Source organism: Mucor mucedo, assembly GCF_025094135.1.
Source record: "Mucor mucedo strain NRRL 3635 chromosome Unknown EV154scaffold_2, whole genome shotgun sequence".
NCBI lineage: Eukaryota > Fungi > Mucoromycota > Mucoromycetes > Mucorales > Mucoraceae > Mucor > Mucor mucedo.
The window spans coordinates 313,407-330,584 of NW_026252286.1; the positions used below are offsets into that span (position 1 = coordinate 313,407).

The following is a 17,178-nucleotide window of genomic DNA, read 5'->3' on the forward strand; positions in this document are numbered from 1 at the left end:
CAAGAAGAATTCTCAGTTTGGACTCAAGGATTCCGAGACAAAAGATATTGATGCATTATTCAGTAGTGCCATGGCAGGAGCCACCACGGGTGGTTTATTATCGGCTGCTTATCGAGGACCCAAGAGCGTGGTGTCGGGAGCTGTCATGTATGGCGCTATTTGTACCGCTTTGCAAGGATTATATACCACAGGTAACAATTGGCGTCAAGAGTCTATTTTAGGAAGTGGTAGATTAGACGGTGCACCTGTTGTGGTGGAGAGTGGCGAAAAGAAGGAGCCGTTCAGTTTGTTAAAGTATATCGATTTACCCAGTTGGTTCCCCATTCACCAACTTTCAGAAGAAGAATACAATGACTTGTTAGATACCAAATTGAAAACCTTGGAAGCTGAATTAGCTGAATTAGAGAAAAAGTTACAAGCAAATGAAAAGCAATAAAAAATAAGGGAAACACATCTGTAAATAAAAAACATTTTTGAAAAAAAAAGAATGTCCATGTATTATTACTATTTTTATTTGATCTACTTCCAAAGTTTCTTCAAACTGGTATTGGAGTCTGAATCCTTCTTCATGACCTTTGCAACTGACATTTCGAAATCTTCTTGGGTGACGTGAACACGACGTTCACGCAAAGCAAACATACCAGCCTCTGTACAAACGGCCTTTACTTCAGCACCACTACTTCCACCCATCTTTTCGGCAATCTTGCGAAGGTTGATACCACGAGTCAAGTTCATCTTGCGAGAATGAATCTTTAAAATGTCTGCACGCGCTTCTTCACTTGGTGGGGGGAATTCGATCTTACGATCAATACGTCCAGGACGCAGTAATGCAGGATCCAAAATGTCTATACGATTGGTGGCCATGATGACCTTGATGTTCTTTGTTGCTTCAAAACCATCGAGCTGATTCAATAATTCCAACATGGTTCTTTGTACTTCGGAATCGCCTCCTCCACCACTTTCCATACGAGCTGAACCGATAGAATCAATTTCATCCATAAAGATAATAGAAGGAGCATGCTCTCTATATAAGCATCATACGTTAGTATCTGTACATACACTAATACAATTTCTTTCTCTAACCTTGCCATGACGAAAAGCTCACGGACCATTCGACTACCTTCACCGATATATTTTTGCACCAATTCGGAACCAGAGACACGAATGAAACGACAATCTGTATGATGAGCAACAGCTCTTGCTAAGAGAGTTTTACCAGTACCAGGAGGACCATAAAGAAGGACACCCTTTGGCTGAGCAATACCAAGAGCCTCAAAGAGCTCAGGATGCTTCACAGGTAACTCAATCACTTCCTTGATTTCTTTAATTTGTTGATCGAGACCACCAACCATTTCATAGGTGGAATCAGGAACCTTCTCAACCATCATGAGAGATACAAGAGGATCGATTTTGTTGGGCAAAACTTTATGAAGTTGATAAGAATCGTTACGAAGTGCTACACGCGTGGTGGGTGTTAATTGTGCAATATCAATATCAGCACCGAGATCCACTACAAATTTTCCTTCAGGGTGAACCTATTTGGTTTAAATAAGTATTCATTGGTTTATCGTCTTCTCTCCCTTTTTTTTTTTTTGTATTAGTTATACCTTGACCAAGACCTTCTTTTTGCCCATCACTTTAACAACTTCACCAACATAGGATCCAGGTTCTTGTAATAATTGAAGTTCTTCCTTCAAGAGACGAACTATAAACAAAAAGTAGTATGGAATGAGTTGCTGGCTTTTTGAAATTTGGTTATTCTCCTTCCTCATTACCCTTTGCGTTTAAAGCATTTCTTTGTGCTTCCAAACGTCTCAAATCCTGCGACTTTTCGTTCATGACGATTTCGCATTCTTCAATCTTTGCTTGGTAATAAGACTTGATTCCCTCTTTCTTCATATTTTTTTTAATGGGGGGTGAATAAAGTTGTGAGAGAGAAGAGATAGGATTAAATTGAGGGGAGTTTTATTAGGAAAAAATTACGCGTCAAAAATTCATTCAAGAAGCTACGTCACCTCAAGCTGGCCTCGCGGGTGCGCTGCTGCTGCTGCTGCTGCTGCTGAGGCGGAGTTTTCTATTGGATTTAATGCAAACGGAATGCTTCTTCTTTTCATTACTTGTTCGTATAATCTTCTTCTACAATCCGAGTGATATCGGTTTCCTTTCTCACAGTCACAGTCACCAAACCCTTTTAGATAGCCGCATGTAAACTTTTGTGTGCTGATCCAAAGCATGGGCAAGTCAAAATCTAGCTTATATCTTTCTCGCAAGATACGATTCACTTTTGTCTTCAAGGCCACTTTATGGCTTTGGTAACGAGTAGTATTTCCATTCACGATATCCACATGAGTGAACACTAAGAGTACATTTCTCCATATTTTTGTATCTTTTGTATAAGGTGAGATCAAGTCCTGAAAGGAGTCGAGGCTTTTATAGATGGTATCTGATCTAAAGAATAATTTAATTCAGTATTCATCATATCGAGAAAATAATAAAACTTACGAAGTGGTTATTTTGAATACCATCAAGATACAGTGAATACCACTATGCAAAGCAGTATCTACCAAGGCTTCTTGAATGATCTTGAAGAATGCTTCATCCCTGTTTTGAGAATCTCCAAAACCTGGTGTATCAATCACATTAATTTGGCAGCCAAACTTCTCCCTGTGATGCATGTAGCGATGAAGAGGAGCCCAAAATCCTTGACTGCTTTGAATATCTTTTGTTTGAGACTAATTTATTTTTTTAGTGTTTGTTTCATATTTTATTTTTTTCTTGTGTACCTTGGCTGATATCTTTTGTTTGAACACTTGTGATCCCATCAAATCGTTTAATAAGCTTGATTTACCATCACCTGTTCTGCCCAGGGCAATTAAGTTTAAACAGGTCTCTTGCTCGACTTCAGAAAGAGGTTGGAATTCGGGTTCAGTACAGTATCTCCAACATATTCGTTGCTGAGGTTTGAGACTTGATGGTTGGGCGATCAGATCTCCATTCATCATTACAATAAAAAAATAATAGGAGAGACCAATATCGAACAATGCAGCTTTTCTCTTTCCCGAATTACAAATTCGTTAGTGACTTCTATTTTATAAATTCTCTTTTTTTTAAGAATGAGTACTGATGGGAATAGTACAACTGTACCCAACATCACAAGCTATCCTTATCATGTAGCCATATATAATACTATATTTGGATTTATCCTTCTCCCGTCTGATGCATGTAAAGATGATCACTACAGACAATACGAGTTGTGATTTGTGCAAAAAAAAAAAAAAAAAAAAAAAAAAAAAAGGAGAACACCTATGAAAGCTCGTCGGAAACTTATAATTCACGAACTAAAAAAAAAAGAAAGAAAAAAAAGGTTTCATTCACACAAGCCTAGGAAATATTACTACTTTTACAAAAGCACTTTCTAATGGAGTGTATGAGAAGGGGTATCTTTTAACAGTAGTATTGCCAATGTATTCGTTAAGTCAGCAGATCTTTCTTAAAAAAATGTGGGTGACTGAATTTAAAAACCGTCACCCTCGGGAAGGAGAATTCGCCACGGCCTAATTTCATTTGTCCGTTATTCAAATGACGTACTTTTCATCGATTGGTCCCGGAGCTTGTGTATAAAAGCAGGGGATTGTTTACAATTTTTCTGTTTTTTCCTTTGCTGGTCGTGTGTAATAAGCTATATGTGCCTCACCATGCCTGTAGGGTTGATCATAAATTACACTTGGTGGCTCTTTTTTCGTCTTCCTCTTTGTATACGATTAAAGGTATTCGACCACACTCGGTAATCTCTTTGACTTCCTTGACTGCACTATTAGGTGTATGCTTTTAGTAATAAACGGTTATTACATCGTATGCTAATAATACCGGGTCATATGTATAATGTAGTTGTCCTAAAGATATAGATCAGGCTTCTATTTGTACCGCTAGATCTCAATATGTAAAGCCGCTCCTATTGGTATGTAAAGATCACTAACCCATCTTCATCTATGTACATGAGTAGGCTCTATAAACCTTTAGTTGCGCAAGATAGTTCTATAATTGGGGTAACAGATGAATACTAGTTTACAATCTGCCTTTTATAATATGTAAAAAGATAAAAAGAAGGTTAATAATGTTACCAATGCGTAACCTCTTTGCCTAAGAAGAATTCGGGCTAGTTCACATGTAATAGATAAACCTCTGTGCTTGCTAACATCAAAAATTGGTCTCCCCTCACAGGAACCAGTCGGGACTATTACACTCGTGCCTTCTCGCGGCAGTCCTGTTAATCGAATAATCACTATTCGAGAACTGAACGAGTTTTTCTTTCTCTTTGAGCCCTCTTTTTATTATCAATAAAAAAACAATCTTTTCCTTAATATTTCTATGTTTCCCATGTTTGTTTCTATGTTTCCTTTTTGTCTTAGTGACCAATAAATATTTATTTTATTTCTAAAAAGCTAAGCCCTATCAGAATCTAAGGGTTTCTATAATCGTTCCATTATCAGCAAGGACTAATTTTTCTAGCACTTCGGCATTCACAGTGAGCATGGTGGGCAATATGGGACTTTGAGGTGATTCATGAAAATGGCTACTCATTTCTATTGCGGACGAGGGTGAAAAGTTGTACAATGGCTTTGTCGACCACCCTTCAAGGTTTGCGCTCTTAAATATCGACGGCTTCTTTTTACCAAAATGAACCATGAGGTATAAACACCAGGTTTTTTGGAACATGACCCGTTCTGTGAAATTCACCGTCAGTTTCTTCAAATGCTTGAATAAAGGTGTGTTAAATTGCCCACAACTCTTCAAGGACTGCTCCGTCCACACTATTTCAGAAATATTTGATAAAAATTCGGCTATGGTATCCAAGATGCTATCACTCAGCGCTTTACAGTAATGCAACGTCACCTTGGATAATCTGGAACCACCATTTGAATCCAAAGCAAAAAACGTAGACTCCTTATGATATTTCTCTTCGAGGCAGATGGACAAATATTGGAGTCCAGTGTAATTTGTCAATACGTAGCGTAGAGTGGTAATGGCTTTTTCAGGCCGTACACCTTTGACATATAAAGAATCAACAATATGTGGACCATGATTGGATTGTTTGCCAGAGGACAGATACACCTTATAATCTACATAAGGCCACACTTGATACCCGGTTTCAGTTAAACACAGTGCAGTTTGCATCATCTGGACTGAATGACTGGTATAACTGTATTCATCTTGATGCGTGGCGATAACAGAATGTAAAATACGGTCTTGTTTCAAGGCATGAATAAATATCCAATAACGACGCATGGTTTCTCTGATGATGGGTGTTTCCGTCACTTTATATATTACTTTTGGATCGTTAAAGGATGACATTTGGATATTGACTGATTGTGTCGACCTTGTCAAGATACTGGCAAATTGGAGCAAGATATTTAGATCGTTGTCTTGAATCCAGTGATAGATAAATTGTTCGTACAGGTGCAAATTGAGTGTTTCAAGTCTGTGGTAACTTGCCAGGTGAGTCACGAAGTAGTCGAAATACGAACTTGACATGCTGGGGAATTGTAAATCGAGTGTCTTTAGACTGGTATTGGGATAATCCAGAGGTGCGGGTGTGGTAAACATAGGAGCTGATTCACTGACTAATTTAAAACTGATAAGGTTTGGACAAAAGCGGATCAAGAGGAATAGATCGGAGGTGGTACCAGGAAGCTGTCGACTATTTTTGATGGCCAAATGGGTAAGTTTTGCAAAATTAGGAAGTGTATTCCAAAGAGTGAATTGAGGATGGTCGGGCATATAAACGAAGCAGTCAGTATAATAGCGTCTCAATGTGTGTCGAAATGTAAAACATGCTTGGTAATACAATGATATTAAATCTTGAGGTGCCTCGGTTGAAGGTGGAGCGATTTCTTGTAGTTTCATAGATTGACATGACAATGAAAAGTCAAAGGCTAGAGATGACATGTACTGATAACATAAATGGGATTTGCTGAAATCGATGGAGGTGACGTTTCTGAAAAGTCCAGCCAATACGAATGGAAAAATGTCCTGTATATTCGCATCATAGCTTATATTTAACTTTTTCACAGATAGAACATGGGATAAAGCTTGGCCTTGAGATAATCTTGAATTAAGTAGGTTGGATGATTCGACAGAATCAAGTGATACTTCTGTATAGTATATCCCCAAGGCCGACGCCTTCATCGACCTGCAAACCAATGCGCATTCAAAAACTGTTTCTCTGACTAAGTATTGGTATATCTGTGTCAGTATTTCAGTAGGAAGATTTATTAAGGATGTCATATCTATATTTAATTTAAGGCAAGATAAAAAAAAATTGTCTTTCGGGATCACTATTTATTCAATTCGCAAATGGAAAGAAAAATGAATTGTGAGGATTTTTTATTTTATTTTATGCAGATCACCTAGCTATAATTAGACATGGAACTCCCACATTTCTTGACAATCAAAATTCTTTTTTTTTCTACATTTTATCCATCAGAATGTCCTGCATCACACTTGTCAATTACTTGGATACACAAAAACCGTACTATCTTAACCACATGGCCATTTGTATTTACCATGAAAAGTCATAATTTTGTCATCGTTTCTATTTCAAGGTAGCGTGTTAAATTTATTTTCGAATATGTTTTCTTTATTTGCTCTATTTTGTTTATGTTGGACAATAAAAAACATATTTTTATTATTATTGTTTTTAAAGACTCATACTAAGGTAACATCATGTAGCATTTTTGGCTATAATTAACGGTCTATATTGATATCAAGGCACACTACAAAAAAATGGAGTTAACAGATACCATTATATGACAGTTCTTTATTGACAATTAGTTACGTTATAATTTACTATAATGGGGAACTAAAATTTAAAACTTCACACCCATTTTGATCTGTTCTAAAAGTTATCTTTTCAAGTTTTTGACATTTAATCATCAGCTCTTGTTTCAAAACATTGTCATCACAGAGCATTTTTAAGTGTTGTTCCGATAAAACCTCAAATTTGAACAGTTCATGACTGAGTCGTGGGTTAGTCCTTAAAATTTGGCTTGTATAGTATTGCACGTGATTTACACCATCATCAATGCCAATTACCAAACACCAAATCTGATCCTTATCCATGAATGGTGTGGTATTATTGATTATAAGATTGTTCAAACACCTCACCCTAGACAAATCAATCTCTTGTCCATAGCTTTTTGAATGAAAATCAATGATTTCGATCTCTTGAAGTCCGGGTAAATGAGTATTGATGGCATTCATGATACCTTTCGTAAGTTCCGCCGAGCAATTACGAACAGACGCCTTGTTGATTATTTTATCTCCTACAGCCGCAGAACGTACACCGATATCCTTGGCGTAACAATCCACATCAACGATTGAGAAAGATATACTATTGAGTTCTGTCACAATTGACAATTGTGCAAGTCGAGGACATTGAACCAAAGCAAAATTTAAAACATCCACCGCTTCGGATATCGGTACATTATTAAAATCCAAACAATCAATAGTTCTAGCTCCTTCACCAGACACGCCCGTAACAGTAAAGTCTTTTTGATCACTTAAATAATCCCAGTATTGATGTTCAATGCTTGATACATGCATTCGACTATTTTCGCCAGTGACGCTGTGATCTATTTGTTGATAAGGGATACGTTTGGGACTTAGGCTAGTAAGACAGTCTAACCATTGATCGCCCTTAATACAGTTGATAAATGCCCAGTATTTCTCTAGAAACGCAGACCTTGAGTCTCTGGTGAGTGCAGGAGGAGTCTCATTTGTAATTTCTTTGTTGATCGACAGTTGAATATCGAGGTTATCGATAGGCCGCAATATACTAGCACATTGTAAAAGTGTATCCAAATTATTACACTGGATCCAGTCGTAGATACTCTGGTTTGTCAAATGAAGGTTAAATGTTTGTAAATTACGATAGGCCGATAATCCAATTGTAAAATACTCGAAATAATCTGCTGTCATTCTGGGGAAACACAGATCTAAAACTCGCAAAAGAGACCCCTTGGTGTTCAAATTTTGGTGCAGTTGTGATAAAGCCGAAATTACTGTTGTGCCATTACCCAGCCTCATAACTTTGTTAGTGGAAAATTCAAAAGCAATCAGATTGGGGCAAAAGTTGATGAGAGAGAAAATGTCCATGTCATAATCTTGGTTATTCTGAATAAACAGGTGAGTTAATTTGGAAAAGTTTGGGAGAATACGGGAAATTTCAGATGGATGTTTGAACGAGAGGAAATCAGTAGGAAATTTGATCAAAGAATTTTTATAACGGCGGCAAAGTTCATAGTAAGATTTAATTTGTTCTTGTGATGCTTCTCTGGGTGGAAAAATCTCTTCAATGTATTTAAGACATGAGCTACCGGGGCAATCAATAAAGAAATCCATATACTCTTGACGAAAATAGCTTTTGCTGAAATCAATCGATTTCAAATTAGTAAACAGAAATACAAATAGAGCAGGCATGATGTCGAGAATAAAAGGTTCATCTTTGATAATTAGCGTATGGACATAACTACAGTTTCTCTTTAAAGTCATCAGAGATTCTATATTACTTGCACCTTCAATTTGTACTCGAAGACGAATGACTGCATCCCCCGACAGGATGATTGAATTGTAAAGTAAAGGAGTAGCTATCTTATTCCATGTTTGACTCACCCGCGTACATTGATAGATTGTAGATCTTGGAACAGTCTGAAGTATTTGACACCATGTTTCGTTTGGGATTCGGGATATAAATGACATGGACTTGTATATTGAGTTTGTGATAAAATAAAAAAGCAGCAAGTGATGCGAAAGAGAACAATAGGCGTAACATAATTTATACTCTGTTCCTTAATTTGTAAACATTTAATAACAAAAAACAAAAACAAGAAAACGGCGTCAAAATATATACCATATTAATACATAAGTACTAGCATAAGCGCAATGATTAATTATAAAAAAGTTGATGTCCTATTGTCTAGATATTACGTACAATAAAAGCTATAAATAATCAGTGCTTGGATTTTTATGCACAACGAATTGAAGCTAATTTTAGAAATTGGGATATGAAATCCACATTCAGTTATGGAAAAACATTTCAGCGTTACAAATGTTTGCACCAAGTAACTGAAGAATTGAAGATTTATTTTATGGTTTTTTTTTCTGGATATTGAACAAGTAACCAGTTTTTGCTAAGGAATACGAAATCAAAGGCTGTTTGCAGTTTACCACATTGAGGTTTTACACCTGAGTTTGATTGAAAGAGTAAACTTTTGATTTTGGGTTATTTTTTGAATTTCCCTATTGATTTGTAAATCTTGGTATTAGCACCATATTTCCCAGAGAGGAATTGATTGCAATGGCTATAAAATAAGGTCGGTTGTGGCTTTTATAAAGGGTTTGAATACAACGTTATTAAGATCTTCGCAAGTAAAGTTAATGTGATTGCCATCCACATCCTCGTGCGATATATTCACCAATAAACTCCTCCCTGACAAAATTATAAAAAATTTGTTCTTACCTAGTTTGTTAAGAATCTGCAACCTCTCAAGATCCAGTTGGACAAAATATATTTCAAAACATTAGTACCGACTTTTTTAAGGGCTAGGCCAGTCATCAGTCGATCAATTTTTTCATTTGAGGCATCAACTTCAACAAGATGTTATACAATGTCAGATATGTAGACACCTTTATCACCAAAAGCCGAATTCAATACCGAATAAAGGGTTATTATTATTTCCAATTGTTTGAGTGCATTATTAAAGAATTTTTTTTTTTAGGTTTTCTTCGAAACTTTCCTATGTTAATCTCTTGGTATCTATGATTATAGCAATGTTTTCTGTGATGAAATACCAAGAATCAACTGTAACAATATTAAAAGGGTCGTCTACATGGGCAATTGAAAAATCTGAAGCCATTATTCCAAATTCTAACGCATGAAATGTTACTATAATGTCCTATATATCCGTTATATTGTCACTAACCTAATCCGATAGCAAATTTCATCCTATATAAATAATTCATATTATTTTACAAGAGGTTAAGAGTTTAAAAGAAGTAAAGAAGAGAAATGAAATAACTTTATTATTATAATATATACAGTATCCGGTTCTGAAATAACAGTTGTTCCTTGACTCCGCCCATAATTGCACATTATGGCGCTACTCAGCCAACAAAAAATTGTATTAAGCTACATGAAAAAAAAGCATGAACAAGTTTGGTTTTCTATATTGACATTCAAATAGCATTTATATTCTTATTTGCTCTTCGTGCGACTATCTATTACCATTAGCCGCCATAAACAGGCAGACTCAAGTGATACAAGGAACATCGGCGATATTGTGCATAAACCCTATTACAGAATTCTGCAATGTCACTTTATTGCGTCATTTTTCGCTTCTCTATGGCTTTGATGCACTTTTAGAAGATGAAAATATGCAGAGAACATTTTATAAAGCTTATGGAGGTCACTCTAATTTTCAGATCAGTTATCTTATGGACAGCCGCTTTTCTTGAGGGTATGTAGGGTGTGCTTAGCCGCACCCACCTCAGTCGGACCTTTAACTGTCGACAGTGTGACCGTAACTTCAGGTTTTTAAGATTGCCCTGCTTTTTTTGTTCTTGCTTATTTCAACAATGGGAAGATCAACAAGATCCACAGCAGAGAAAGGAAAAACCAAAGAAACCGATGCAGTCTCAAAAACAGAGGCATTTTCACAACTTCTGATGGGAGGAGAGGAAGAATTTGACGAGTACCTGGGTAAAAACGAAACTTTAGACGACGACGAAGACGAAGACGAGGAACCTATGAGTACTATGGTCCCTCTTCCAGGATATGAAAACGACGGATTCGACGACGACGACGACGACGACGATAATGATTCGCTTGACGCTTGGTTACAGGACGATGATCAATATATTGACGATAACGAAATCACGTAAGTTGGATCAAGTCTTTTTTTTTTTTTTCTGTAAAAAATTAAAAACTGATCAGTTCAAGCTTTCTTGCAGCGAGCAAATGAAAAATTCGGCCGCAAAGCGTTCAAAACTTAAAACTGGTGGTCAGGATGAGATGGAAAAAGACATGGAGGATTTCGAAAACAATTTGGCTTTAACCTCTGGAATCGGCCTCAAAAACTTAGATAAAGGAGCCAAGAAAAGAACAATGACAGGTGAACTTCGTTTAACTGACGATGTCAAACGAAAATTGGGTGAAGCAAATGGACTATATATTGCACGAGATTATGGTGCTGCTATTGATATTTTACAGGAAGTTATCAAAGATAATCCAAACGCTCATCCTGCTTGGAACACTCTCGGGCTTGTGCATGAAGAATTAGGAAATAAAGCCAAATCTCTACAGTTGCGTATGGTGGCTGCACATATGTGTAATGACACTTCTTTATGGAAAGAATTGGGTCAAAAGTCAATGTAGGGAATAAACTTGTGGTAAAAGAAACTTACTAATATATTTACTGAAAATAGCGAAAATGATGCGATTAAGCAAGCTATTTATTGTTTTACAAAAGCATTGAGATTGGACCCTACAGATGTAGATGCATTATGGGATAGATCTTTTCTTCATAAGCAACTTGGAAGAAGTGCTGATGCACAGGCTGGTTTTACGAGCATTTTGGAACTGATGCCTCACCACTATAAGGTTATCAATGAGTTGGCACAACTATATCGTGTACAAGGTAAAACTAAGGAAGCTATTCAGATGTACGAGGATGCATTTGTGTATCATGATGAAAATGCGGACGAGGATAGTGACGATGAGGATTTGGATGAGGAGAATGAATTTACCGACAAATTGGGTTATTCAGAAATCAATATGTTGAGTGAGCTGTACCTCATTTTAAATGATTACCGAAAGGCCTTAGATACAATTAAGAATGGTGTAAGAAAAATTCAACGCCGACAAGAGGAAACTTGGTGGTTAGAACATTTGGATGACGATGATGAATATTTGGAAAAGGATGATACCCGATCTGATTTTCCTATCGAATTACGTGTTAGAATGGGTGTTTGCAGAGTATACTTAAACCAAGTCCGATTAGCAACAGTAAGTTTAATTGTTATTAAATCGAATGTTGTTACTTATTGTATCGAACTAGCAACATTTTCAATTTTTGTTACAATATCCTGCTACAACATATCCCGATTTACATCAAGATATTGCTTATGCTTACTACGATAAGCGCCACTACGATCTTGCAATTAAAGTATTCCAAAGAATCATCGATGCTTCTGCTGTAAGTGATATACATGCGTCTTATGATGATGGAGCTTTGTTAAGACCTAATTTCAATCTGAAATTTAGGAAGTTGAGGTAGATTTATTGATTCGTACAGCGGATTGTTATCGTGAAACAGGCGACCTAGAAACAGCTGTTATTTTTTATGTCAATGGTAAAGTATGGCGAAAGAAAAAAAAATGGATTAGTCTTAATTGATTTTGTCTAGTATTGGATGAACAACCTGAAAACTTGGATGTTATGATGTCCCTCGCTACAGTTTACGAAGAACAAGGAAAGGAAGAAGAGGCTCTTCAATTGGTAGACTTTGGTAATATACAAGAATCGGACAAATATACTAGTTGATTAATTCGCTTTTCTCTATACTTTTGCAGTAATGGACAAACATCGTCAAGTACGTAAAGCTAAAAAGGCCGATTTAGAAAAGGAAAACGAAGTTGATGTGGATGTAGTTTTAAGTGCAGAAGAAAAATTGAAACAAATGCAAATTGCCAGAAAAAGCAAAAACAAAAAAGCCTCCATTTTCGATGAAGAGAGGAACCAGACTAAAGCCGATAAAACACGTCAGCGTCAAGACGATAAAAAGAGACAAAACGAGGAGCAAAATTACATTATCGCTGGATTGTTTGAAAAAGTGGACGAGTTGGATGAAAAGATTGGTGGCGATTTGGTGAACGCTGACAAATCCTTAATTCGTGAATACCGCAAATGCGGACAAGAACTTTGGGAGGATTTCGGGTCCACTACTGCCTTCTTCCCTCAGTTAAGAGTATGTATTCTTGTATTTTTTTTTTTTTTTTTTCATTTGTCTCCAATCTAAACATAGCACAGTCCCAAAAATTTCAAGGTTTTTATGCTTTGCGTAAAGGAAAGAAATCCAAGAAAGCTCAAGATGCAAACAATGATAGTATAAATGTGGAAGCTCATCAAATGGCGAGTAGACTCCGTAAGCGAGTCAAAACGGAGAATGATATGGATATAGATACGGCTGATTTAGATGACGTCGAATTGGGGATTTTGGAAGAAGAAAGACGAAATCAAAGATTGCTTGAGGCTTCTCATTTCCGTAATATCACATTTGATCGTTGGCATAAAGTTTTCATAAAGGTGAGAATAATAGGTTGATTTGTAAAGCGATTTTTATACTCATATTTTTGTAGTATGGTTATGTTTTGGCAATTACTAAACATACAGAGGATGCATACGAATTGCTGAAAAAGTTGCTTGTAGCTAATATCTTCTACCACGATGTTGCAAAAAAAACAGCACTTCATTTAGCATTGATCGGCTGTGGTTTGATATCCGACAACGAATATATCACACAAGAAGGCATGCGATGGATGTGCAATTTCTACCAATTTAAAAACGACCCATTTAGGCTCTATACGGCTGTCATCAGTAGCGGAAAAGAAGCAACTGCCTATGCTTCTGGTAATCAAATGAAATATGTTGCTCGTATTATTAGACTGATGGATGCTATTGTGGCTCATGGCAGAAAGAAAGAATCTAATGGGGAAGTCGATCAAATGGAGCAGGATGAAATCCGCGAATTGGATAATGCTATCATAACAATGAATGTCGATCCTTCGACAGCTCAAGAACAAAACATCCGTAGATTTTATCATGCGCCCACTGAGATTAAGCGTGAGCTTAGTAACAGAGTTAATGATCATACAATCAAAGAAGCCAATCCTATCATCTTGACATTATTGGGACAGATTATGAACCTTTCTAGAAACCATGTTGCATCTACTCGTAAGTCTGCTTTTACAGCTTTTTAACATTTTCATTTGTGTCTAAACTGGCTTGGTAGTTTTCTATATGAGAGCTTATGCGATCGCCCCCAAGGATCCTTTAAATACCTTGTCGCTAGGCCTAGCTTTGCTCCACGCATCAATGCAACGTAAAACAGATAACAGACATTTGCAAGTGATGCAGGTATATGGCCACAAATACATGGACATGAATCTCTGCTAACTCATTTTTTTAGGGCTTTATGTTTGTTATGGAGTATGTTAAGTTAGTAGGCTATTGTCAAGCATCAGAATATAATTTAGCTCGAGCGTTCCATATGATTGGTTTAACTCACTTAGCTGTCCCACACTATGAAAACGTGTTATGCTTACCATCTGCAGCTAAGATGGGTACGGGGAAGACAAAGCCGATAGAAGATGTATATACATGGCCCACGGAGGAAGAATTTGATGATGAGGACGACACAGATCTTTCCCGCGAGGCTGCTTATAATCTTCATTTGATTTACATCACAAGTGGCTCCATGAATTTAGCTCAAATTATCATGATGAAATATTGTTCTGTTTAAATATCCCCCAATCCCTTACTTTTCTTTCCATTTAATAAATTATTCATTGCATAACAATGTTGATTTTGTTTATTGTATCTAATATTTAGATCCCGTTAATTTAATATCATAATCACATTACTTAAGTTAGTCGACAAACAATGTATTATTTTTTTATGATGACGATAGGGCCTGTTTAGGATATCATAAGAACACACTAATAGTAGAGCAACCGGGTATGATCCAATAAAGACAAACTCCTGTATAATCACACTGGTGGGAATTACTTGTTCCGCGTTTCACTTTTAGCAAAAGACTTTTCGCTATCTAAGCAGTAAAGAGATCAACGTTAAAGCAAGTCTCCAATACAGTCATTTACATCTAAATTAATACAGTAAGCAAAAGAGAAGACGTACGCTACTTATGATAAGTCGATACATGAGCATAACGCCAGATGTATTTCCTAGTCACTTTCACTTGGGTCGGCGTACCTACTAACAAGGGGACAAGCCAGCTTGTTAGATTCCCTTGCCATTCCTAGTTGGGTTCTCAAACAAAAAGGTGTTTTTTTACATGATTGAATACAGAATTATTAAGTCACATCTCGGAGTAGTGAGACTTGATGAAAGATCGTGGATGTAGTATATACGTTAATAATAATAAGTTTATGTTTTGGAAAAGTGTGAATAATCGTATTAATTTGCTGAACGATTCTGGACATAGTTTTAAGCAGGTCAATAGCAGGATAAGGTCGAGGATGATCAGTTTCCAATATGTCAGTATAAGTTCTATATTTGCTAAAGAGTGGTAATGAGACTATAAATAGGTACTAGCCACTGTGTTGCATAAGACAATGGATGATTTAGAGAGTAGAGGGACTCATATAACATTGAAAGTGTAAATGTCATATACTCCAATGAGAGAACATCTTACTGAATTCAACAGTTTTTTTTGGTAGTGATGGCTGTTATTTTATCAGACTGCTTTATAAATAGAAATTAAATGATTAGTTTTATAAAGTTTACAAATGGGAATTTGGTTAGCCAAGAATATAATAACACCCAATCCCGGAACATAGTAGCTTGCCCATGACATTATCTTGCGACGATTTTTTTTTTTTATATCTAGAAAAAACCATCGTTTGAGATTGGTTGAGACAAGAAGTTTAACATGGCCTCAAACTGTCATTTTCAAATCTCGGGTAGTGTAACAAGAGACATTTGAATACTTTGAGTTCCACTTATTACCCTTCACAAACATTTTTAAGGGCAACCTAAAATGAGGCCTCTGCAATTTTAGATAGTCGACGGTATGATCTTTTCGTTGAGTAACAGTCCTATGTACGTATATAAAGGATCGCATTTTAATTCATGCATGGATGTTCTTCGTAAAAAGCTGACTAGTACAGGATAACAAAGATGGAACTCCAATGTTTATAAAATGGAGCGTTTTGGCTTTAGTCAAGGTAATTATCTGTAATACAGTTATCAGTATAAAATAGAAAATAATCCGTGCTTGGGTGCTTTGATTTCTTCAAATTTAGGTGCGATGAATGCACTCGTGACACCAATTAGTTCAAGCTAATCAACTGCAACCATGCAGAGAAATACAAGGACAACCAAAAAATAAAGTGTCTGGTAGTAAGTCAAATGAAATTCAATAACCCAATCCATCAAGAGATTTCGTAATTGGCAGCTAATTTTATAACTAGGATTTAATGTATAGGAAGGATCTGTACGGTACCTGGGGTTTCCATAAATTGTACAAGTTGTCATATATCTCCCCCAATATAATAATCTGTTACCAGCATGGGATTATTCAGTTGATGCTCCTTAAGTATTCGTTTCGGCCTGTGGCATCCAATTCTATAATTCTATCCGTCACTACAAATTCAAAACTCCTGTCTAAATATGGACTTTTCTTCAAGTCATGTTTTCTTTTTCAGAAATAAAGTGTTTCTCTATACTAGTTCTTTTTATTTCTAATGACGGAGTTTGCACTCATAGAGTAATCCTTCGAAAACTGATGTCGAAGCACTTTAGTTGTCAAAATGGGAGAATATATCTCTGAATCTAATTTTTCTCTTTGACATTATGTTTAGTTATCTTTGAAGAACTCATTTATTATAGATTCAACATGTAAAACACTCTTTTCAGTATGCCCCTCCCCCCCCCCTTTTTTTAGGCCAGTTTTCTGTTAGTATATTTAACTTTACTGATTGACGTATCGCTAATAAAATGAAACTATGTCTGACAATACGGGACTTGACTCTTTGTCTTTGAGGGTGCCAGGTTCAGTATTTGAGATCTTTTAAGAATTCTATCTTCGCATGCCAGGTAACACTGATTTATTCCAAATTCGTCAATCAAGGAGACCCTTTTACTAGCTTTTTAAAGCAATATTCTAAATCAGAGGTGCTATTTGTCTAAATGTTTTTGGTCTTCTCATTATCAGTCAGCTTCAGGGGCTGAGGCAAAAAAAAAAGGGCACTAGGTTGACTTGTAAGAGTGTCCAGTAAAAAGGAATGCATCCATAATCACTGGTTTTGATATAATTTCTCTTCATATTTTTTGCTGCGGATAGGAGACGAGATAGTGGTATTTTGATTTACTCGTGGCGACAA

At 36.4% G+C, this 17,178-nt stretch overlaps 5 protein-coding genes across 5 annotated transcripts; 1 reads left to right on the plus strand and 4 right to left on the minus strand.

Moving 5' to 3' along the window:
- Positions 1-470: 470 nt before the first annotated feature.
- EV154DRAFT_433929 (26S protease regulatory subunit 8) lies at positions 471-1,940 on the minus strand. The gene is made up of 4 exons (XM_051596749.1): positions 1,776-1,940; positions 1,608-1,705; positions 1,084-1,535; positions 471-1,024 (listed from the first exon to the last, which is right to left on the minus strand). The coding sequence occupies exons 1-4, from the start codon at positions 1,897-1,899 to the stop codon at positions 520-522; spliced, it is 1,179 nt and encodes a 392-aa protein (XP_051463466.1). The 5' UTR covers positions 1,900-1,940; the 3' UTR covers positions 471-519.
- Positions 1,941-2,498: 558 nt separating this feature from the next.
- EV154DRAFT_410284 (uncharacterized protein) lies at positions 2,499-2,999 on the minus strand (the record flags this gene model as incomplete). The annotated part of the gene is made up of 2 exons (XM_051595391.1): positions 2,499-2,732; positions 2,784-2,999. The coding sequence occupies 2 exons, from the start codon at positions 2,997-2,999 to the stop codon at positions 2,499-2,501; spliced, it is 450 nt and encodes a 149-aa protein (XP_051463467.1).
- Positions 3,000-4,260: 1,261 nt separating this feature from the next.
- On the minus strand, positions 4,261-6,664 carry EV154DRAFT_490342 (uncharacterized protein). The gene has a single exon (XM_051599412.1). It carries the CDS (start codon positions 6,283-6,285, stop codon positions 4,453-4,455), a length of 1,833 nt encoding a protein of 610 aa, XP_051463468.1. The 5' UTR covers positions 6,286-6,664; the 3' UTR covers positions 4,261-4,452.
- On the minus strand, positions 6,559-8,274 carry EV154DRAFT_490344 (uncharacterized protein). The gene is made up of 2 exons (XM_051599413.1): positions 6,730-8,274; positions 6,559-6,602 (listed from the first exon to the last, which is right to left on the minus strand). The coding sequence occupies exon 1, from the start codon at positions 8,152-8,154 to the stop codon at positions 6,847-6,849; it is 1,308 nt and encodes a 435-aa protein (XP_051463469.1). The 5' UTR covers positions 8,155-8,274; the 3' UTR covers positions 6,559-6,602; positions 6,730-6,846.
- A 2,342-nt stretch (positions 8,275-10,616) lies between these two features.
- Positions 10,617-14,631, plus strand: EV154DRAFT_597887 (uncharacterized protein). Its single transcript, XM_051607017.1, has 11 exons — positions 10,617-10,934; positions 11,008-11,427; positions 11,482-12,061; positions 12,114-12,251; positions 12,320-12,407; positions 12,462-12,563; positions 12,628-13,022; positions 13,085-13,360; positions 13,414-14,008; positions 14,067-14,191; positions 14,244-14,631. Exons 1-11 carry the CDS (start codon positions 10,633-10,635, stop codon positions 14,574-14,576), a joined length of 3,354 nt encoding a protein of 1,117 aa, XP_051463470.1. The 5' UTR covers positions 10,617-10,632; the 3' UTR covers positions 14,577-14,631.
- Positions 14,632-17,178: the final 2,547 nt, after the last annotated feature.